General features: G+C 42.8%; 1 protein-coding gene across 2 annotated transcripts in view; it reads right to left on the reverse strand.

The window, feature by feature from the left end:
• Positions 1-23,076, reverse strand: part of CTNNA1 (catenin alpha 1) — a 177,995-nt gene continuing 154,919 nt past the window's right edge. For both annotated transcript variants that reach the window (XM_019424314.2, XM_019424316.2), the window contains exons 11-18: positions 18,826-18,982; positions 11,051-11,251; positions 10,323-10,474; positions 5,792-5,902; positions 4,506-4,687; positions 4,281-4,386; positions 2,114-2,248; positions 1-1,236 (exon numbers count right to left, since the gene is read on the reverse strand). In XM_019424314.2, the coding sequence (XP_019279859.1) occupies positions 949-1,236; positions 2,114-2,248; positions 4,281-4,386; positions 4,506-4,687; positions 5,792-5,902; positions 10,323-10,474; positions 11,051-11,251; positions 18,826-18,982 (1,332 nt within the window). In that variant the 3' untranslated portion in view covers positions 1-948. The remainder of the gene's footprint in view (positions 1,237-2,113; positions 2,249-4,280; positions 4,387-4,505; positions 4,688-5,791; positions 5,903-10,322; positions 10,475-11,050; positions 11,252-18,825; positions 18,983-23,076) is intronic.

Consider the following 23,076-nt stretch of genomic DNA (forward strand, 5'->3'; position numbering starts at 1 on the left):
TTGGTTTCATAGTGGACTTTATTGGGAAAAGTTAGTGTAAAAAACATTCAGATTAATAAAATTTAAATAAGACAGTAAAATTATACCTCGTAGCTATAGTAATCGCTGTAGTAATCACAAATAAGGTAAAGTCTAAATTATTGCCTAAGCAAACACTATTTTGTCAGGCTTCTGTTGCAAAGCCCAAGGCAGGAAACACTGCAATTACTAGAAGTGAGCCCAATGATGAATTTGCATTTGAAGCTGAGGAAAGGGAAAAAAAAAAGCATGTTCTGATTAGGGCATCACAACATTCTAGTCTGAAAAAAAGCAACTTTATTAATGTCCTGCAGCAGAGTACATTAGTAATTGTAACCAGGCATTAAAATTCTCATTTCATGTCATAAAGAGAGTAATCAGTTTTCTTCATGATACATTACGTTTTACTGAGCTTCATGTGGCTTGTCCCTCCAAGACCTTTCTGGGAACGTTCCTTCTCCTGGCACACCTTCCTAAGATGCCCAGGGTAGTTTACACTGGAACATGTCTGGTCATGTGCTACCAGCCAACCCCACTCCCTGCGCCCCCCCGGAACCCAGGACTTGGTGGAGGCCCCCTCACTGAACCCAGGTTGACTCCAATACGGCATCTCAAACCCCAATGCCACACTGAGAACTCAGTCAAGAATATCACTAACAAGTTAATGTGAGTTTCTCTTTGGTTATGGAATTTTTATTTAACCTTATAAAAATATAGCTAGAAATAAGCTCCTGAATTCCAAAAGTATTTTTAACCAATTTAAACACAAGTATGTCCTTGCCAAAAATTCACCACCTGGCCAGGTTTAAAATCTGCCTATTTCTCTGTGGAATCTAACATCAGTGTTCTATTTAGCAAATACATTTGAGTGAAGAGCCGTGACTGATCTTTAGAAGCCCCAAAGAGTGGGGGCAGCTGGGCAGGGTGGCCCTAGATGCTGTCCATGGCTTTGAACTCGCTGAGGGCCTGTACAGGGTTCACATGCTTCTTCTGAGATGCCCGTTTAATCTTGGTTTGTGTCTCATCCTGTTTCTCTCTCTTCACCAAGGGCTTTTTCTCAGGTGCCTTCATCTTCCACGAAACAGCTGGAAGGTTGAGGGAAGCCATACCCTGAGACTTCTGGTATTTGGTGGAGGCCACATAGGATGCCTTCACCGTCTGCACTACCGCGTTCATCAAGTTCTTGGCAGCCTGGATCAGGGACATGGCGCTGTCCACCTAAGAGGCACAGACGGGGCGGTGAGGAACACAAGTGTGACCTTCAGCCCCGTGTGCACCAGGGGCCTAGGCAATAGCCGTGTTCCTGATTAGCTCTCCCAGTGGCTACTGACCTTACCCAAAAAACCTGAAAATACATAGGTTTCAGCCATTTAGAAGTAAAGGGAGTAGAATCAAAAAACATAAGGCACCATCCTCCCGTTTCAACAGATCTTTATTCACTCTAGGAAGCTGGAGGAAGATGGTCTCTTTCTAACTGACTGCAGAGCTGTAACCACCAGCACTGACGAGGATGCTTTTTCAGTCATGATCCGGGGCATTTCCTCTCTCAATATGGATATAAGCTCCCCACACGCGGGGGCACCAATATGCCCCACATACAAAGTAGTTCTTTGAAAATGAAATCCCAGCAGATTAGCAGAAGCTACAGGGAATCTATGGAGCCCAGCATGTCAAGCAAGACATCCTCTTTGCCCTGCCCAATGTGACAAGGGGTCCAGAACTGTGGCAGGGGAACAGACAAGGGGAAGAGATAATACTCAAGTGAGAAGGGTGGAGGAAGTCTAAGAAAGCATATCTATATAATCTTGGCATTTTTGAACAGGTTCAATTCCTCTCTGGGGGAAGAACAGCAAGGAAGGTAAAAATACTTTATCCCAGCAAGAGGCCAGCCCTGTAATGGCTCCCAGCCGTCACCAACTGCGCCATGCCTAACAGCACTGCAGTTCAGCAGGGCACTGCCACCATGGGCTCCACCACAACACACTTTCCCAGTTGCTGGGCAGCTAAGGAGTGTGTGTGGACAGGAGGCTACTTTCATTTTGGAAAAAGGCCAGCATATTACCAACAATCACTTCGTTCCATGGATAAAACTTACCCCAGAGACAACGAGCTCCCCACCGAGATTCTGCACCTCAGCCTTGACTTTGCTGCAGATGTTGAGCTGGTGGCAGTAGAGGGCGATACGCTGCAGGTAGGCCAGCAAGTCCTGCTTGCAGGCTGAGTCGGGGCACTGAAGGAAGAGCAACAGGTTCAGCCCTGAGAGTTCCAGGCCCTAACACATCCCACCCCCAGGTGCCACCGACATGACGCCTCTCTCCTTGCTGGAGTAAAGGGCAAGAGACATGAGTTATCCAGCCCTAAACTGCTCTCTGCAGGGTCCATGCCCCTCAAGGTGAGAAAAAAACCTCAGCAAGCAAAAGCCTGGTTCTGGAGACAAGAGTGCTTGGAGCTACATAATAACCATCTGAATAGCTCTTCTGCTAGGGGCACTTTATGTGGTCAAAACTGTGATGAAAACTATAAACATCTGATAAAAGAAAATGTTCACTTGAGGCAAAGATGGAGGATGAGTAAACCAAAGTGAGAAAAAGAATACCTGGGGATGGTGATGTCTTGACCAGTCACAGAGAAACTCAAGGGCAGCCCAATTCCTGTCTTGCTGCCTAAGCTCAGGGTGACTTTTGGAGGTTTCATCCCAACATTGAAATAGAGCACCTCTCTCAAGTGTTTATGGCAAATGCTTCCCTCCTGTGAGGCTGGAGTGCAGAGTCAGCAGGTGGTATAAAATAGGCCTACGGACCATGCTGGAGCTTCTGCATTTTCTTCTAAGAAGCTACTGAGGAAGCACAGAGCCATATCTGATCTGCACGTTAAGATGATGCTACAAAAAGATGGTGTTGGTGGCTGTGTGCAGAAGGGAGTGGATGGCAGCATCGGTGGGGACAGGCCACAGCAGTCCAGATATAGGCCGTGGAGGTTTGGGCTGAACTGGTGGTTGCAGAAAGGAAAACACTGGATGTTGTCACAATTAAGTGTGGCCAGGAGAAGCACCAGGGCTTAGTCCTGGATTTCATGAAAGAGGTGAGTCAAAAATGGCTTCTAAATCTTTGGCTTGGGTGGTGAGGAACCACTACCATTCATCCTATAGCCTAGATGCTTCAAGGAAAGTGGCTGATGAGGGGTGGGGAGGCGGATCTGGATCTGTGGAGAAAAACTATAATGTGCAAACACGGTCCCCAATGGTAAACTTAGAGCATCCAGGGAAATGTGCTGTAAATGAGGAAATAGGAACCACATTTTCTGACAAAGGAAAAGAGACGAAGGCTCAGTGGTTAAGAACAAGCAGTGCACCCAATGTTTACAGCAGCATTTTCAACAACAGCCAAAGTATGGAAAGAGCCTAAATGTCCATCAATGGGTGAATGGATAAAGAAGATGTGGTATATATATACAATGGAGTATGACTCGGCAATCAAAAAGAAAGAAATCTTACCATTTGCAACTACGTGGATGGAACTGGAGGGTATTATTATGCTAAGTGAAATTAGAGAAAGACAAAATTCCTATAACTTCACTCAAATGAGAACTTTAAGAGACAAAACATGAACATAAGGGAAAGGAAACAAAAATAATATACAAATAGGGAGGGGAACAAAACAGAGGAGACTCATAAATATGGAGAGCAAACTGGGGGTTACTAGAGGAGTTGTGGGAGGGGGGATGGGCTAAATGGGTAAGGGGCATTAAGGAATCTACTCCTGAAATCACTGTTGCACTATATGCTAATTTGGATGTAAATTTAAAAGAAAGAAAGAAAGAAAGAAAGAAAGAAAGAAAGAAAGAAAGAAAGAAAGAAAGAACGAACAAGCAGTGCAGAAGTCTATCTAGGCTCATTCAGTGTGTGAGGATCCACAGAAGCAGCTCTTGCCCCGGGCTGAAGGTCTGCAGGAAAAGAGAGAAGCAATAGCATTGCACAGTAATGACTGGCAGGACACACACATCTGCTCCAAAGAGGTGCTCTAATGCAAGTTGGTCCTGCCTGCCTGCTAAGACATAGCAAAGAAGAAAGAGGAATTCAGATATCCTTAAAAATCTATGTTGGTATTAACCAAGCAGGTTGACGAGTTAAGAACAGTTTTAGAGAGGAGCAGAGTGCTGTGTTCCAAGAAAAATCTTGTCACCACCACCTTGGGATGGACCTGGCTGGGCTCCCTCAGTCCCGTGATGAATTCAGGAACCCAAGAAGCAAGCCTGTCACTCACGTGGTCTGCAATGGTTCTGCCGAGCTTATCCATCCTGGATCCTGCCTCAGCAATTTTCTTGGCGGCACTGATCACATCTGATGTATTTTTGAGCGGTCCTTTACCTCTGACAAAAAAGCATAAGGATCATTGTATGTAGCTGAAGATGAACAGAAAAGTTAAGATTTTCTGCAAGTAGCCTAGTGCTCCCCTCCGTGCAATTGGTGGGAGGCGGGCACGGCTCACCGGGTGAAGTCCGTCATCTCCATCATGATCATGCACATCTGCTTGGCCAGCACGATGATGTCATTACCACTGTCGTCCCATTTGGACACTTCAGCATCCAGCTTGCTCTTTTCTTCCTGGAAGCTGGCCACCTGTTCTGCAATCTTTGCTTTTTGCTCCTGGGGAAGCTGAGCCATGATCGCCTGAAATCAGAAGCACAGAAAGCTCTTACATAAAGAGAATATGAAGTTCTCACAGTGCATTAGCCACAAATATTTCTACCAAGCAATCTATGACACAGGTAGGATAATACTTTAATAGGTTTCATTTTGCCTAAAGGTCCATTTCTTCTTATTTTGAGAAGTTTACAGCAGCCTGAATTTCCGACCCACTTTTAAGTTTTTGTGTGGAGGAAAACACAGTGTGAGGGATTAGAAGGCTAATAGGGAAGGTTGAAGATCACACCTGTATAGGAACAGAACCTGCTTAACTTAATTCTTTAGAATTTTATCCTCTGCCTGCTGCCATGGGGAGAGGACTTAAGAGAAGGGGCTGATGCATGGAGCCCTTTGCCTTGTGGGTCCTGACTGGGCATTTCCGGTGCTGCTACTTTTAGTTACTTGACATGGCATTTAAACTTTATCAAAGCAGCACCTGGAGGCCTGGTGCCCACCTCAAGGTCCACAGACTCCTAAGCCTTGGGCTTCTCCCCACTCAGCTTCCCCAAGTGCTCATGATGGAGTGGGGCCCAAAGCAAGGATGCATTCGCTGTTCAAAATAATTTCTAAGGAGGGGAAAAAGACTCCATAGAAATATTTCTTGGCATCCTCCCAAAAACATAAATGCTATTGATTGAAGATTTAATGACTCAAATGAATGCAATGGCTCTGAATGATTTTCTTGAATGTACCACTGTTGTTTTTTTTTAACCCATGAATAATTAAATCGTTTATACCCATGGTAGCATTGATATGGGCAAAGACAGCAACCTTTTTCGAATTTCACAATCCTTTTTAACAAACATTACATTGACTGGATCTAGGGCTTTCCTGATGCAGGGCTCTGTCATAAACCAAAGCCCCAGGGCACAGCTGAGGCACAGTGCCATGTTCCTCTCTGCTCCCAGCTGAGAAGACATTCTGGAGGAACCTATATCTGACTAGCATGTGCCACAACTTAGGTTAACTTGAGTCCTGCTGCCAGAGAAAGAGTGGGAAAATGGTGTTCTCAAAATCGAGTGTTTTCCTGGAAGAGAAAAAGCCGAGTTCCCAGAGGGACAGGGAAAGCAAGTCAAACTTGTCCCTTACCCGGGCACTCTGGCCAGCAATCAGTTGATCATCTTCTGTCTGGACACTTGTCCTACTTCTGACATCAAAGTCTTCTGTCTCGAAGTCAGAGTCATCCAGTTCCTCAGGGGTCTACCATCAACACAGAAAGTACAAGTCAGACACAACCCTGGGCCTTTGGCCTTCAGCTGTTCCAAGCCTCTGGGCCCAATGTATGAACACCCAGAATTCTGGATTTTCATGTGCCATGTTCCAGCGATGTAGTTAAAATCATTCTTTGTCCAAGACCCTGGCCTCACTAATGCACATGTGGGGTGTCTGGTCCAACAATCATCAGGTGAAGGTACCACATCCACAATTCCCAAAGAGTCTAGGGCTTTCTTTATGGGAGGTTAGGGCTTCAACTTTCACCAGAGTCAGGACTCTCTTTGACATAATGTACTCCTCTAACACTTGTATCCTAACACAAAGGTGAGAATTATCTTGGGTAGAAAACGTACTGTAGTGAAAAGAGAAGTACCAAACATTAGCAGATTCTTCTAACCTCATTTTATGACAAAAAGAAAATTAATGAATTAACTCATGCTAGGCTTTCTCTTAGGATACTGCTTTGAGGAGTACAAATAGGCAATGTATTTTTATGGTTTTTTTGTTTGACTTTGATCAAAGCAAAAAGAATATGGCAGGTGAGGTCTGAGTATACACCAAAGGTCCTGAATACCAGTCCCAGCTCTTTGCTTTAATTATGGAATAAAATTCTTATTTTGCACAACCTCCAGCCTCTGATGATTAGCTGACTTGAAACATAATGTTGTCTTCTGGAAGTTATCAGTAACAGGGCAGCAGGCATAACAGCTGGGGTTGGCTCTTGGCCCAGCTGGCCGGCCTGTGACAGGAGGGCACTGAGGGGAGTCCCTCATCTGCACCAGGACCTAATCCAAGCCCAGCCCAAGGACTCGCTGTGAGGCTTAAAAGAGAGGATGGGTGAGGAAGCATCTGGCCCGGCCAAAACTATCTTGGGTTTGTACACATGCAGAGGCTGAGCCTTTCCCTCAATGGGATGAGGTAAGGACAGCGGCGGTCACCCCAGGCACCAGCAAGCTGGAAGGAACACATGAATGCAAGATCCTAGAGTTTCTCTGACTTGGCAGTGTGAAACAGTACACCACCCTGGGCCATTTAGAATGGCCTGTGAAGGAGCGTTCTCCAAGGAAGGCCTCCTGATAAGATCTCTGCTTCTGTTCCACCCTGGCTAGTCCATCACAGACCAAAGAACTATTCTTGCCAAGAAAACCAAATACATTCTATTCTTTCACTCTGAGTATGTGTGTGCCAAGTACTGTTCTGGGCCTTGGAGATACAAAATGACTAACACAAAGATCCCTGCTCTTGCATATATTCTAAGGGGAGAAATGACAATAAACAAAATGAGAAGGTGAATTTTATGAGACATCAGAAAGCGATCAGTGATACAAATCAATAAAGCAGTGAGGATTGTAATTTCATATGGGTGGTCAGGAAAGGTTTCCTAAGAAGGTGACATGTGAACAGGGAGCATGGGAGGTACCTGGGGGAGGAGTGTCCTGGCAGGAGGGAGTCACCACAACCAAGGCCCAGAGGCAGGAGCTCACCTGGGGAATCAGATGAGCAAGGAGGTCATGGCAGAAGGACTGGGCTCACTGCCCTCAGGTTATAGGATCAACTACAGCCCCAGAAGAACAGCAGCAGATGAAATTCTAGAAGGCCTTGTGGGCTAGTGTAAGGGCTGATGCCAGCCAAAGCCAGCCTGTGGAGGGTGCTGAGCAGTGGATAACATGACCTAACTGAAACTTGAAAGGATCACTTCGGCTGCTCTGTGGAGAGTGAAACTAGGCTTCAAGGGATGAGAATAGGGAGGCAGGTACATGAATCCAGGTAAGAGATGCTAGTGGCCAGGACCAGAGTGGGAGCAGTGCTCAGATGCTCTATTTATTGTGAAGGTAGAGGAGATGTGGGAATTGAGACAAAAAGAGGAATCAAGGGCAAATCTGAGGTTTGGGCCTCAGCAAGTGGAAGGTAGGTTGCCATCTACTAACCCATGAAGACTGGGTGGAGGAGGGTCGGGGTAAAAGATTAGCAGATGCCTGTTAGGTAATCAAGTGGCCAGAGAGAGCAGGCAAAGTGGAAGGTTGTGTGTGGAGCTCAGGACAGTCACCCTGGATGTTTTTCCCAAGGGAATGAGGACTGTGTGAGAAGAGAAGAAGCCGACAGCTTTGCTACCAGACATGCCACTGGTAAGGAGCTGAAGAGACGAGGACAAAGCAGACTAAGGAGGAGGAGGACGGATGGGAGAAATGCCAGTGTGCTGTATGCTGTACATGGGCAGAGACTTGGCAGGGGGCAGGCGGGACGTCCAGACCACCTCCACACCCTAAAGAAACAGCCCCAGGCCCCATGGGAGGGGGGGAGGCGAGCAGGAAGGTCTGAAACATTCTCGGATGCTAGGGTTGTGGGGCAATGCTGCCTGGTTCTGGGACCACAGTAGGGGCAGCTGCCCTATTCTACAATCAGGCTTAGCAGATGGCGGATTTCAAGAGAAGAGGATTGTGCAAAGCCATATAAGGAAGTGAATGGGGCAAAAGAGAGTCTACTAACTAACGAGAGATGCAAAAAGCTAGAAAAGGAACAAAGCAAAGACAGGCGTGGTTGGGTAAGGGTGACAGGTGAGGAAGACTCAGAGGACTGTCACATTCTGGACAGTGGGGGCTGCAGAGAAGGACACTGGACGCTGGAAATGACAAAGACCAGGTGTGACTATGGAAGGCAAGCTGAGGTAGGAGGAGGACAAGACACAAGACTGAGAGGCTTGGGGGATGGAAGGATGATTCTTGAATTCAAATAGGAATGGAGTCCAAGTGCACAGCAGTAAGCCAGGGCCTGCAGTGTAGCTGCCTCGCAGGCCTCAGTTGTGCCCTGGCTCTAGCACACGCGGCTGTGTACGCCTCTGCCAGGGCTGTGGCCATCCTGGTGCCCAGCACAGCTACCCCACTGCCAGGCCCTGTGCTGGGCACACTATCTACATTATAGCTAATTAAAACCATCAACCACTAGCACCTCTGTTTTAAGAGAAGATAAGAGAGGAGGCACCTGTTCACAGACACAGCTCTAGAAGAGGAGTCTTAGGAGGCCTGCCTGCTCTAAGGACCTGCTCTCCCACAACAGGACTCTAGGATCTGCATGCATTTCCTGGCATGTACGCAGTTTTTGTCACACTTTAAGCCCCAAAAGCATTAACCTCAGACACCCAATGACTCCTTTTTATCATTAATGTTCTTTTTATTTCTAGCTGTCTGTCAGTGTGGAAAAGAGCTCTGGAATAATAGGGCTGTGTTCATTACTAGTGGTTTATGTGACCTGGGATCCCTTCACAGCACTGAGACAGAGCTGCTGGGTTTAACCTGTTATTCAACCAGGCCAGGATTCTTCTTGAGCACAGGAATGAAGGGATGGAGAAAGCAAGAAGAACCAATTCCCTGCCCCCAACCTCCAACACATCCAGGGGACCTGGGACCTGTAGGAACAGCCAGCAGCCAACCAGGAAATCCAAGAACATTTATCTTTCCTCCTTACCCAGAGGTACAGTCTTGCCCAAGTATTTCTACACTGCATATGAACTGGGTCCAGCCTGATGCAACTGCCTTAGAAATGGCCTCTGTTTCCAGCTGACGGTCTGACTAGGTTCTACAGGATGCCAAACTGAGAGGATAAAAAAAAAAAAAATGGGACAGAATCCCTGCCTAGCTTGAAGGGCTGGACGAGCAAACCATGTAAATGACACTCCCCTGACCTCACTACACTGACAACACGGCACAATAGCCATGTATGCAGCAGGCAGGCTGGGCAGCTAGAGGAGGGCCCGGCCCAGGCCTGGGGGACCCCCAGGTGGCCTGGTGAGAATTATCCCTGCTCTCAGCTTCCAGAGCAATATGTTCATACTCCTAACAGCATGTGAGGGATCAATCGCTAGGGAAATTGCGAGGGAAAGATAGCTGTGAGACCTGGCACCAGCCCCTGGGCTGTATTACAGAGGGGTTAGTAGTTTCTCAAGGGTCTGCCATAGGCACTCCTCCTTAGCCTCAACACACTGGGGCCCCAGGAGCCTCCTGCCTCCCTGCCACCCCTTCGAGGAGAGAGAACGTATTCTATGTGAACAGTAACTTCAACTTGCATTAAAGAAATACTCCATTCTCTGCAAATAACCGAAAAGCCTTTATTCTGTGTAGTATCCCTCTAACTTACCAGAAGCCTCCTATGTGTGGTAGCTGTTTGCCTGAAACTAAATCATCAAAGCCAGTTCACACTAGCTCCCCTTCTTGGCCCAAGTTTGGGCTCTAACTTGCGAGTAAAAGTCATTTTAGACAACATAATTAAATATATCTCATTCTAACAGCTTTTAGATTCATGGTTTTAATATACTGCCACCGCATCTGCTGAGTTCCAGAATGATGCATTGCTCAAGTTTAGCAAATGATAAGAAAGAAGCTGTTAAAATGTCTGAAATGCAGTTACTCACCCTTATCATCAACACCGCTTTCCTGATGTCCCGGATGCCATCGTACACTAGGCGGGAGGCATCAATAAACTCATTCTCATCCATGGGCTGGGCAGGGTCCGAGCTGAGGGCTTCCACAGCTGCCTCTACTTGCTCAGTAAAACGTGGCATGACTGTGGAGAAAGAGGCAGGGCAGATCCTGCTAGGCCAGCAGACATGATCATTCTACCAGCCCTCCCTCAATCCCTCAGTCAGACAGGAGGAGATGAGGTATATGATGAAGAGCATCTGCCTCTACCTATGTGAGGAGTATTTACAGTTGAAATAAATTAAATGCTATATTTTACCAAGACTCAAATCATCTTTGTCTCTAACCAGATTTTGCAATACAGGATTTGGATGGGTGAGCAACTGAAGTGAGATAAACAGGAGGCCTCGCTTAAAACTAAGACTCTCCTTAATTTGGTATTTATCCACTAACAAGAGACTTTACTCAAAAATTCACCTTAAATAGTGTGTTCAGAATTATTCCCATCATTAGCTGTGGGACACATGAAGGAAAGGGGTTTTCAAGGCCTTAATTTGGTTGACCAACTTCTCAAGGTCTGATGTCCAACCCAGACATGTTGTGTGAAGACCTGATCTACATCCTGATCTCATCCTTCCTAACCACAGGGCCTGAACTCCCAGGATGGCCCGGCCCACCCATCTGTGTGTGGGGAGCACTGGAAGGGAGGAAGTCCCCGAACCTGTGTTGGAGAGCAGCTTGGTGGCTTCCAGGACTTTCTCTGTGTAGACCCCTGGCTCATAGTTGTCCATCTCTGAGGTGACTACATGGATGACCCTAGCAGCCCGGCCTCGAATCGCACCAGCTGTGCGGTCCAGCCCATCCACATCTTTCTCTTGGAGAGCAATGACACATTTGTTCACATCTTCCAAAATGTGATTTTCTGAAGAACAAACAAAAGGCTGAATGAGGGAGAAGGCATTCCACTAGAAGGGGAAAATTTTAAGTTGGCACCTATCGTTCACTGAGTGCTCATTTTGTGCCAGCTGCAGTGCCAAAGCGTTTCATGTATCATTTCACTGAACAGACCAGACTAACCACTGGATTAAAACTGTCCCACAGAAACTCAAACTGTAATCACCTCCAAGAATAACAATCTGCATTCCAGGTTTATAGAAAGAGGGAGAGACAGAGGTCAAATGAGATTTTTAAGGCACAGGTGTTTTGCAAACCAGGCAGAAAATTCAGATTATAGAAATCTACTAACTTCTCTTTAAATAATTTCACTGACCTAATGTCCCAAAACAAAGTCTAAAACAGAGGGAGGGGTTCACGATAAGTCTCATTCCTTCCATTCTCTTGCCCCTCCCTCAGTAGATGCCAATGTATTCAGACCATCTCCCAAGAAGCCAGGACAGCCCTGGGATAGAAGGCGCTGGAAAGGAGACTGAAGCCTCCTCTGGAGGGCACAGAGGAAGCCCATCTAAAGCAAAACATTTAGTAACCCTCTCATGGGTGCAGGGGGTACCTTGCTGTGGTATTTACAAAAACCCTTGAATCCTGTTAAGCTGACATTTTGAGGACCCACCAAACCTACTTTTCCTCAAAGCAAAATGCTTGACACTGGATACTGGGAACCTCTGAGTTAGCTTTAGCTTCATCTATAATAAAAGCAAAGTGGAAGCAACCAAAATGTCTAAGGACAGTAGGTAATATATTATGGGTACTATACAGCCATTAAAATGGATGAGGTCAATGTGTAAGGGCTAACCCAGAATGGTAAAAGGGGATGTTCTCACCCAGAACTGAAGGGACCACGAGGATATGGCCCAAATGACAGGGCTCCTCAGACTCCGTGAAGTTGGTTGGAGAGTGACATAAAGGAAAGCCACCACGTCATCATCTAGCCATTGCCTCCCAGCTCAGAAAGGAGCTTTCTTCAAGACATGCAAGAACTCATAGAGGATATGCTCACTTAATTAAGCCAAGAGAGTACCAGGTACAATAGGTGAAAGACTAATGGCCCTAGTTCTTCTGGCAGAGCTAGAACAATTAGGGCAAAAGTAATCTAAGAAACATATCTGGTCATTTCTTTGCCAGTCCTGGCCACCTTATGCATCGACATGTCATTATTCTGGACTGCTTCCTGATTTAATCCACTTCCAAAAGCCATTACCCTTCCCTCACAGCCTCTGCTAACATACTCAGTCAAGTTATATATGACAATGTCTGGAAGGGAGGGAACAATAAGCTTGACCTCTTAAGATACTCAAAACTAAGATAGTGGTCATGGTGCTATTTCCTCTCATGTCAAATGGAGGCAGAGGCAAGTGGTACTTAGTAGATCTATCAAAGAACAGTATACCACAATGCACTGCCTTTGTAATTCCCAAGAGACCAGAGACAGGAACTCTGTAAGGGTCTCTGTTCCGAGACTAAAGGTACAGTGGCATAAAATGAAAACAATCACAATGCGAAAGAAATAACCATGTAAAGAATTAAAAAGAGAGTTGGTGAAAACATGTTTCCTATAAAACTAAATGCACCCTTACCATATGATCCAGCAATCACACTCCTTGGTATTTATCCAAAGGAGTTGAAAACCTAAGTCCACATAAAAACATGCACACAGATGTTTACAACAGCTTTGTTCATAACTGCCAAAACTTGGAAACCACCAAGGTGTCCTTCAGTAGGTGAATGGATAAAATGAGGTAAATCCAGACCATGGAATTTTATTCAGCACTAAAAAGCAATGAGCTATCAAACCATGAAAAGACATGGTATACATATTACTAAATGAAAGAAGACAATCTGAAAAGGCTACATACTGTATTATTCCAACTATAGGACATTCTGGAAAAGGCAAAACTATGGAGGTAGTAAAAATATCAGGAGTCAGAGGGGGTAGGAAGAACAGACAGAACATAGAGGATTTTTAGAGCAGTGAATACTTTAGATACATCATTAGTTGTAACAAATGTGCCACTACGATGGGACATGCTGATGAGGCTGTGCACGTGTGGGTTTACAGACTGATGGAAAATCTCTGTACGCTTCTCTTAAATTATGTTGTGAACTTAAAATTGCTCTAAAAGTTTTTCTTTCTTTTCTTTAAATAAATTATTTTCAGTGAAAGCCAGAATACAGTGTGAATTCCTATTACAGAAAAGAAAAATGAATTACCACGGTAAAGCAAAGAAAACCCTAATTTTGTGTCTACTAATTCAAAAAGAAGTGGGGACCTGTAGGGTTTCTATCATTGTACTATCAACAGAGAAAACCTATTAAACTTTTTACATAAACAAATTTTAGGAAGGATATTTATTTGAACCATTCATAAGAATGAATGGATGGGGAGCCCATTGGAAGCATCTTTTATATACAAACTTTCTATATAATTAAACTAAACACAGTGGTACTGGGCCTGCACACCATACCAACCTGTGGGTTACGAACTGCTGCTTTTAGGGGTGCCTGGGTGGCTCAGTCGGTTGAGTGTCCGACTTTGGCCCAGGTCATGATCTCGCGGTCCGTGAGTTCGAGCCCCACGTCAGGCTCTGTGCTGACAGCTCAGAGCCTGGACCTGCTTCGGATTCTGTGTCTCCCTCTCTCTCTGCCCCTCCCCAACTCATGCTCTGTCTCTCTCTCTGTGTCAAATATAAACAAACATTAAAAAAAAAAAAAAAAAAGAACTGCTGCTTTTGCTGAACCTAAAACATTTTACACTGTATTTTGTTTAAGGAAAGGAAAGCAGCAGGAAGGGAAAGAAAAAGTATCACTAACTAAACTATGAACCAATGTTTTCTTGTATCATTGATTTTAAAACTCATCCTTGTTTCAGGATTGTTAGTATGGGGGAGGAAGCCCATCTTAGAATCAATGAAGCATGACGTTCTTTTTTGTTCATTAAGCAAAACAGCCCAAACTTTCACCAGTGATTTGTTAACCTTCATCTAGACACCTATGTTTTTAAAAATCAATTTAGACTTTCTTGAATTCACACTGGCTTTCTTCCAGTGAACCTAAACCAGGGAAGGGCTTGCTATTCTTTAGCAACAAAGGAAGCCTTCTATTTCAGGAAGCTGACTAAAGTAATAGTGTCTACCGTCACTGAACAGCTGTCTCTAGGAAAGCCCCATCCAGCTGAGGCTACCACATACCCAGGACACAACATCAATCCTGTTCTCTGCACTTGAGCCTTAAGGGAGAAGCGAGGTTCCAGTGAATGTGCACAAACACGAGAGGGTTGGAGGTACCCAGGCTAACTAAAATCTTAAGTTACTTCAGCTTTAATTGAATTTCCAAGGAACCTCAGCATGGGTCCCTTATGGTTAGACACACCAATCTATACCCTGTTAAAGACTCTCAATTGTTAAACAGTCATCACTGGGAGGTGCCTCTAACAGGAAAAAAAGTCACATATACAACAGTCTATCTAACAAGGGACCATATTATGGACACTATTATGTTTTTCATTTGAAAACCTTTCTAGGCCTGCATCCACCCATTTGCCTCATTCATGTTAATGGCTGCAAAGTACCTTACTGAATAGATGGAGGGGCCATAATTTACTTATCCAGTCTTCTCTTCAACATTTTGGTTGACATGAACAACTTTGTACAGGTATTTTGGCAAACATTTGTGTACATATCCCTGAAAAAAATTTCTAGCAATAGGATTACTAACTCAAAAGGCATATATATGTTTAAAGTAGATATGCAGTGCCTAATTGGCCTCTAGGAACCAAGCCAACTGGAATTCTCCAGAATGCTGCATCAACTCATACTTCAATTCATGATATGTAACAGGGCCCATTCTGTGTACCCTTTGTTCTGGATATCTTTATTGGTATTAACCTTATGCACACATATGAAATGATAATATTTTAATACTTTATATAGAGGACTTAATCTATAACAGGAAATACTGAGGGCTTGACATTTAACTCTTTACATAGTAGCCATTAAAAAAAAAAAAAAATCACCATTAAATAATGAGCAAGCCAGGGCAGGGACTTCTCCAAGGTCACACAGCTAGTGGGCAGGGGAGTCAGAAATCAAACCTATCTTCACTACCTTATCTTCAAAGTTTTTTTTGCTCTTCAACACAAAAACAAAAAATTAGATATTGTAATCCTTTTATTTAATGGCCTTCCAATAAGACCAAATTGGGCACGGTGACCCTTAATGAAGAAGAAAAAGTACAAATTACCACTCTTACGTGTTGCCCTAATGTATCTAATGCAATATACTATTTGTTTCCAAGAGCACGTGGTAAAAAATGTAATAAACCCAATTGGAACCACTCTAACCAAACACTTGAATTAAAAGAAAAAAAAGAAGACACTAAAGCTTCCACATGTAAGCAGAATAAATGCACAAGAAAGTAAATTGCACTTCCATGGAAAACGTTTATCAAATACAATTCAAATGAAATTCAAACAGTCTTTATCACTTTGATAAATTTCAAACTCCTGTCCTTAAGGGATCAGTCAATATAAATATACTTGTGGTCTGCTGAATGCGCTCTAGCATCTTAACATCTCCAATATTTACAAGGCACATTGTGAAAAAAGCTTGGTGAAAAGGAGCTCCACTCCCTCTTCCCTGGGATGGCAGGCATGTCCCCCTACTTTCAAATGCCATTGTCTCCGATTTGATTGTAACACAGAGTTTTGTCAAGTTTCCCTTGCCCTGCAGCCTCATGAAATGTTTGGGGGCTTCACCAAATTATACACAAAGTTACCATTAGTTTTTGAGTGACAAATTTAGACAGGGCTTGTGGCAGGTATGAGGGAACTTCTGGAACCAACAGGACAGAATATCCAGCAACAATATAGAGATAAAGCAACAAAAAGTCCTCTCAGTCCTATTCCCTAAATAACTTTCCCTTAGAGGGGGTTCTTGGCTAGTGGGCAGGCTTCAGCAAATTTCTAGGCCCCATGAGTTCCAAGAAGGATTTCATGGTAGAAAATCCTTATTGGAAATATTCCTTAAAAACTATCACACTGCCAGAGGTATCAGAATACAGTAGAAAACAACCACTCCAAGGAGTCAAGCACAATCCTTACTTTGCATTTAGTATAGATTTATGAAACCCACCACCCAAAGCTAGACTCTGTGCTGGGCACTTGCCTGGCAGCTCGTCTACTCAAAGCCATGCCTACTTCACAGACAGGACTACTGAAGCACCGGCATGCCAGAGGGCAAGGAGAAACCCGCAGAGGGGGAAGATCAGGATGAGGACAAGACACGACTTACTGTCTAAAGACTATCCATGAATGCTGCAGACTGACACCTCCTCTCCAATCCACGGTGCACAATTAGAGATGCTGTGAACTGTACAAGGGCTAAGGACTGGAGACCAGTAGGGGCCTGCCTAGTTCAAAGTGGCATTCCTTGTGATGACAGCCAGTCACTTCCCTAGCAAGACTGTGTCAGGTGAGATGGTTAGACATCTCTAGTTCCCCATCCTACCATGAAAAGATGCTCAAATTTCCATGGGTGAGGTGGGTGTGTGAAGGTATAAAAGAGTGTGAATGCCAACAACTAACTAGTCAGTTGAGGAGAACTCTGCACAGAAATCTGCTTGTATCCTCCCCTTCATCCCATGCCCCTATAAAGCACAGAAGAATTATGAATATTAATCATTTGATACTAAGCAAACCTGTGACAAAACCTGTAGACCTCTGAATTCACATACTCTGAAAACACCAACACTTCCTGACTCAGAGAACTGTTCTGTATTTTTATTTCCTAAATAGCAACGGTCTAGACTCCTTTCCATCAAGTCAGCCCTTATACTTTCCCACATTTGCATAAAAATTGAACATGCTCACCAGATAAGAGTGTATCTGTTAAAGAATTTAATTTCTCTTTACCATTCTTCTGTTTTATGTCATATACCCTAAAGATACTGCCTGGATGCCACTAAATGCTACTGCAGAAGCCTCTTTGTTCTCCAATTTGAAGAATGTTGCATGAGGGACATTTGATTCTATTACATTTTATTTTGCTGTAAGAAGGACTGAAAATCCCTTGAGACCAAGCGTGAGATATATACCCAACCTCATCACAAGAAGTAAGTTTAGGAATGTAGTATCTATCTCCGGAGGGGGGCTTTACATTTAGGTTTCAGAATTTGTTTGCTTAAAAGTGTGCTGTGAAGGTGGAATGTTTTTCTCTAAACCTATGAAAAAGAATAACTCAGTACTTCATTGGGAAAAACAACAGAAGGCCAAGATTTCCCAAAAAAGCCATTGCTGCATTTTTGGCACCAGCAAAGATGTGCTTGCAAATGGGGTTTTCATTTTCAAGTACCGGCACCTGCAATTTGGCAGTCCTGCAGCAGCATGGTTTATCCCCTCTTTTTGCAGTTTATGGATTGCCTGTTCCCCACTCTTTCAACTACATCCAAAGCTACCAACCCCAAGGAGAACAGGCAGAGACAGGAGGACATTGGTATGCAGAACACACTGTAACCTTATATATAGGTCATTGCGGGAGGACTGCGCTGTGCATGTACTTAAGCCCCACTTCTCTTTCAAGCTCCATTGACAGACACATCTCCCACATTCCAGCCTGTGGTTCCCTAGGGTGACAGGTAGTTTTAGCCCTACAAGTACCCAGCCGCTGAGTCTGCCCACAGCCACTAGCCTCAGGAGGCCTGGCACCTCCAGAGAGCAAGCATGTAGCTAAGGGCAGCAGAGGCCCTGTTAAATGAAGAATGCATTTATACTTGCTCGATGTGAAGGAGATGGATTGAAATTTATCTGTGTGATAAACAGTGAATTGCAGTTGACAGACATTTTCTATATGAATGCAATTTACTATGTCATTACCAGTTTATGTTTATATAATGAAATCAACTGTTTTTGTGAGGTGAATTACCCAGATTTACTTTTTGCAAGTTCATAATTAAATGGCACTTAAATATTTCCTCTCTGTTTTCTATCCGTGCACCATGCAGACAGAGTCCTTTAAAAAGTAGGCAGTTAAACTATGATCATTTCCGAGGGAGAGAGGAAGAAGCTTTCCAGGAAGGGGGAAAATTTATTTTAAAAAATGAACTAAAGATGATGGTGCTGGAAACCTCTCCTCTAAAGTTTCACAGGCTTACAATAAATAACCACAGCCTCTCACAGGACACAGGTCAATGTTTTTTCTAAATACAATAGCTTCAAGAGAGGTGGATGGTCACGGTGCTGTACAGGTCAACAGATGCAAAATATTACTCTATACAAATGGGAGAAAACTGCCAGCCAGATTTCAAATTCATGCTTCTAAGATCTAGACCAGCCCCACCACAAGGGAAACAACTGCAACCCACCTCCCACTGTTTAGGAGCCAGTGGTAGTTTGTTGTTGTTTTTTTTAATTAAAATCAAAACCAGCACAATATTATTGCTAGAATAATTTACTTGCCCAGACTTGGGGGTGTTTTGATTGTCCATTACTGTGACTTAGAAGTTATTATGCACATTCTCACAGGCTTCTCTGGGGAACCAGCTCATTACCTGAGACAGCCAAGAAGTCATCAATGGAAGTAATGTCATCGACAGCATCTGTGAGAACACGGACTTGTTTTTCCCACTGTTCTTTAAAAAGATCCATGTTCTCTTGGGCCAGTTTACTCTGTGGTTTTGCTGCTAAAGCCAATGCAGCATTGATAACCTGCAAAGATATTGAAGTTCATTTTTTACTCTTCCAGAGGCATGAAAAGAAGATAGGTGGGACACTCTGGTCAATACACTGGTGATGGCTTTGTCTCATAGACATTTCACAAGGATCCATGATACCACGTGTTCCACCACAACACTTACGAAGATGAAGAAGTGTTAAACAATAAGTAGCAGATGTGAGGGTAAAAGAAAATACATTGGAAATGCAGATACACAGTAAGACAGACAAATGAAAATATCTCCAACCTCTCCACTCTGTGACAGCAACTTTTGAAAATTTTTGACATTATATTCCAGCCTTTATGCTATATACAATACCCATACACAAGTACATCCCATGACAAAAATATAAAATTCCATGCTACATAAGACTATCTTGTTTCTTCTTCAACATTAACTGTTTCTTATCCCATCTTCTGGATTTACACTGTTATTTTCCTATTACACGATTTCTAGGTTTCATAGAGTTACCCACTATTCTTAATAATTTGATGACGAATGTTTGCTATTTCAGGTTCTGAAGTTTAAAAAGTAATCTGTACAAAAAGCACCTGGCTTGAGATATAATTCACATACCAAAAAATTCACCAATTTAAACCTCACAATTCAGTAATTTTTAGTATATTCACAGTTGTGCAACCATTACCACAAGACCACTTTCATCACTCCAAAACAAACCCCATATACATCAGCAGCCATTCCCCATTTTGCTCATTCCTTAAAACTACCTACTGGGGGGGCACCTGGGTGGCGCAGTCGGTTAAGCGTCCGACTTCAGCCAGGTCACGATCTCGTGGTCCGTGAGTTCGAGCCCCGCGTCAGGCTCTGGGCTGATGGCTCGGAGCCTGGAGCCTGTTTCCGATTCTGTGTCTCCCTCTCTCTCTGCCCCTCCCCCGTTCATGCTCTGTCTCTCTCTGTCCCAAAAATAAATAAAAAACGTTGAAAAAAAAATTTTTTTTAAAAAAACTACCTACTGGCAACCACTAACTTTACTTTCTTTTTCTGTAGATTTGTCTATCCTGGGTAATTCACATAAATGGAATCATATTAATATGTGGGTTTTGTAACTAGCTTCTTTCACTTGATGTTTTGGAGGTTCTTCCACGCTGGAAAATATGTCAGTCAGTATTTCATTCCTTTCTACTGATAAATAATATGCCATTATACAGATACACAAGATTTTATTTATCCATACATCAGGTGATCAGTTTATTTATCCATACATCAATGAACCATTTCCACTTGTTTGACCATTATGAAAAAAGCTGTTATGAACATTCACATACATGTTTCTGTGTTTTCATTATTTTTGGGTCCATCAGCAGGAGTGGAATAGCTGGGTCGTATGTTTAACTTTAGACAAACTGCCAGACTTGTTTTCCAAAGCAGTTGCACAATTTTACATTTTCACCAGAATGTATGAAGGTTCCAATCTTCACTAACACTTGTTCTTTTCTTTTTTTTTCTCTCTTTTCTTTTTAATGATAGCCATCCTAGTGGGTGCGAAGTGCTATCTCATTGTGGTTTAATTTGCTTTTCTCTGATGGTGCAAGATATTACACATCTTTTCCTATGCTTATTGACCATTAGCACAGATTCTTTGGAGAAATACCTACTCAATCCTTTGCTGTTTTCACTCAATGAGTAAATAATGAAATCGAACTGAGAGGATAATTACTAACATTTCTAGGTCCACCATCCTTATGGGTTATCAAAAATAAATATACTTATGATAATGCAACTTGGAAGGGAAACAACGACAAGAGAAAACTGGTGGTGATGGAATCGAGGTCTGGATGAAGCAGAAAAATACTTACCACAGAAGCATTTGGCATGCAAAGCTGAAGACAGGATTTGGGACACATTTTTTTTAGGTGACACAGGGACCACATGCCTATAGGTCTTAATTCCCAATATACTGCAGCAGTATTCAAGAATTTTATTCAACGCAGTCAACAAAGACTTGTAAACAAACTGAAGAATCACACCTACTAGACTGACGCAGCTGTTCCTCTTCCCTCCTAAACAACTCGAACTGACAGACCAACAAGATTATAAACTACAGACTCATAGGCATAAGGGACTGGGCCAGCTTATTATTAACAGCCCGTTTATAAAAGCATATGGGTTTGGACAATCAATTATTGTAAGAAGAGCTATCCCACCATCTTTCCATGTGTTATACTGTGGTCTTCCATATTTTCATCATTTCAAGACTTGTTCTTTGCCTCTCTTCCTTCTTGCCATTCACTTCCCACCAGGTGATTCACCACTGTGGACTACTCTCTTCACTACTTAACTCACTGATTCACCAATGCACCAATGAATCAGAGCAGAGCTAGACTGTATAAGAATACTTGGCTGAAAAAAATGTTTCCTAAGATAGCCAAGTAAACACAGGCAGGGAATTAATTATATGTTTTAAATACGAAGATAATTCCTCTATTACAAAAAGAAAATTGCTCTCTTTGTTCTATAATATATCTTATCTCATACAGTATAATGGAGAAAAAGCACCTTATCTAAGGTTAACTTTCTCATTTTCATTACAAACTATTTACAAAGGACACTTGATAAATTAAATACTCATTTCTGATGACTCTGACTCTGAGTAAATTAGAAAGATTCTGAACATACTACTTTAAATAATCATCAAACATTATACTTTGTGGTGAAAACTAGAATCATTTACCTTAAAAAATAGATGTTATTAATGTTATACTTACTGTTACCATTAGTTAAACAATAATATAATGATCTTTCTAGCCAATGAAATCAAATGGGAAATAGAAATAAAAGAAAAAGCTGTTAGAAAGGAGACCACCAAATGACTTTTCAATACAGATGATCTGTTTATCTAGGAAACTGAAGAGAGTCACCCCCCAAAAATTTAGTATTATAAAGAGTTCATTAAGGAAGCTACAGACAATATAAATATATATTAAAAAATCAATTTTTTATATACTAGAAAAAAGAAAGTAAAATGAAAGGAATGTCAAATCTTTATGAAAGCAATTAACGGGAAATAAAGGGGACTAGATCTCTGAAGAAACCCACAGTATTAAAGTAACAGTAAGTGATTTAACTTTTCTGAGGAATATTACAAAAACTTAAATAAACAAACATATTCCATGTTTAGGCATAGGAAGACTGACCTACTTACTCACAAATTAATCTGGAACAATAAACAGCTAGGAATAGCTAAAAAACCTTGGAGAAAGAGAGCAAGAGTAATGGAAGAGAGGAAATTAAAATGTAATACAAAGCTAAAGTAATTACAATAGAATCATCTAAAAATAGACGCTGTCATAGTGAATGAAAAAAGTTAACATCACATACAAGGAGGGATTAACAGTACATTGGTTTTGTATTTGATGGTCTATCTGGAGAAAAATAAAGTTAAACCCTCACTTCATGCTTATATTTAAAAGCTAACAAAGCTAAAGAATCTATTTATGGGGGCACCTGGGTGGCTCAGTGAGTTAAGCCTCTGACTTCGGCTGAGGTCATGATCTCATGGTTTGCGAGTTCAAGCCCCACATCGGGCTCTGTGCTGACAGCTCAGAGCCTGGAGCCTGCTTGGATTCTGTGTCTCCCTTTCTCTCTGCCCCGCCCCCGCTCACGCTCTCTTTCTCTCAAAAATGAATAAACATCTAAAACATTTAAAAACATCTATTGGGGCGCCTGGGTGGCTCAGTCGGTTAAGCGGCCGACTTCGGCTCAGGTCATGATCTCATGGTCCGTGAGTTCGAGCCCCGCGTCAGGCTCTGTGCTGACAGCTCAGAGCCTGGAGCCTGTTTCAGATTCTGTGTCTCCCTCTCTCTGACCCTCCCCTGTTCATGCTCTGTCTCTCCCTGTCTCAAAAATAAATAAAATGTTAAAAAAAAAAATTAAAAAAAAAAATAAATAAAAACATCTATTTATGTTTTTAGGGGGAAAATTATGTTCTAGGGGAAAAAATTTACTCTCACAAATCAAAAGAAATAAAAATTAATGGGAGTTAATATTTTTTCTCATTAAATTAGCAAAAAGCCCCACATGAGGCACTATCACCATGTTGAAAACCTCTAGAACAACGTTGAATAG

The sequence above is a fragment of the Panthera pardus genome, unplaced genomic scaffold (genome assembly GCF_024362965.1).
Source record: "Panthera pardus isolate Hobbes unplaced genomic scaffold, ASM2436296v1 HiC_scaffold_2, whole genome shotgun sequence".
In the NCBI taxonomy this organism is placed as follows: Eukaryota; Metazoa; Chordata; class Mammalia; order Carnivora; family Felidae; genus Panthera; species Panthera pardus.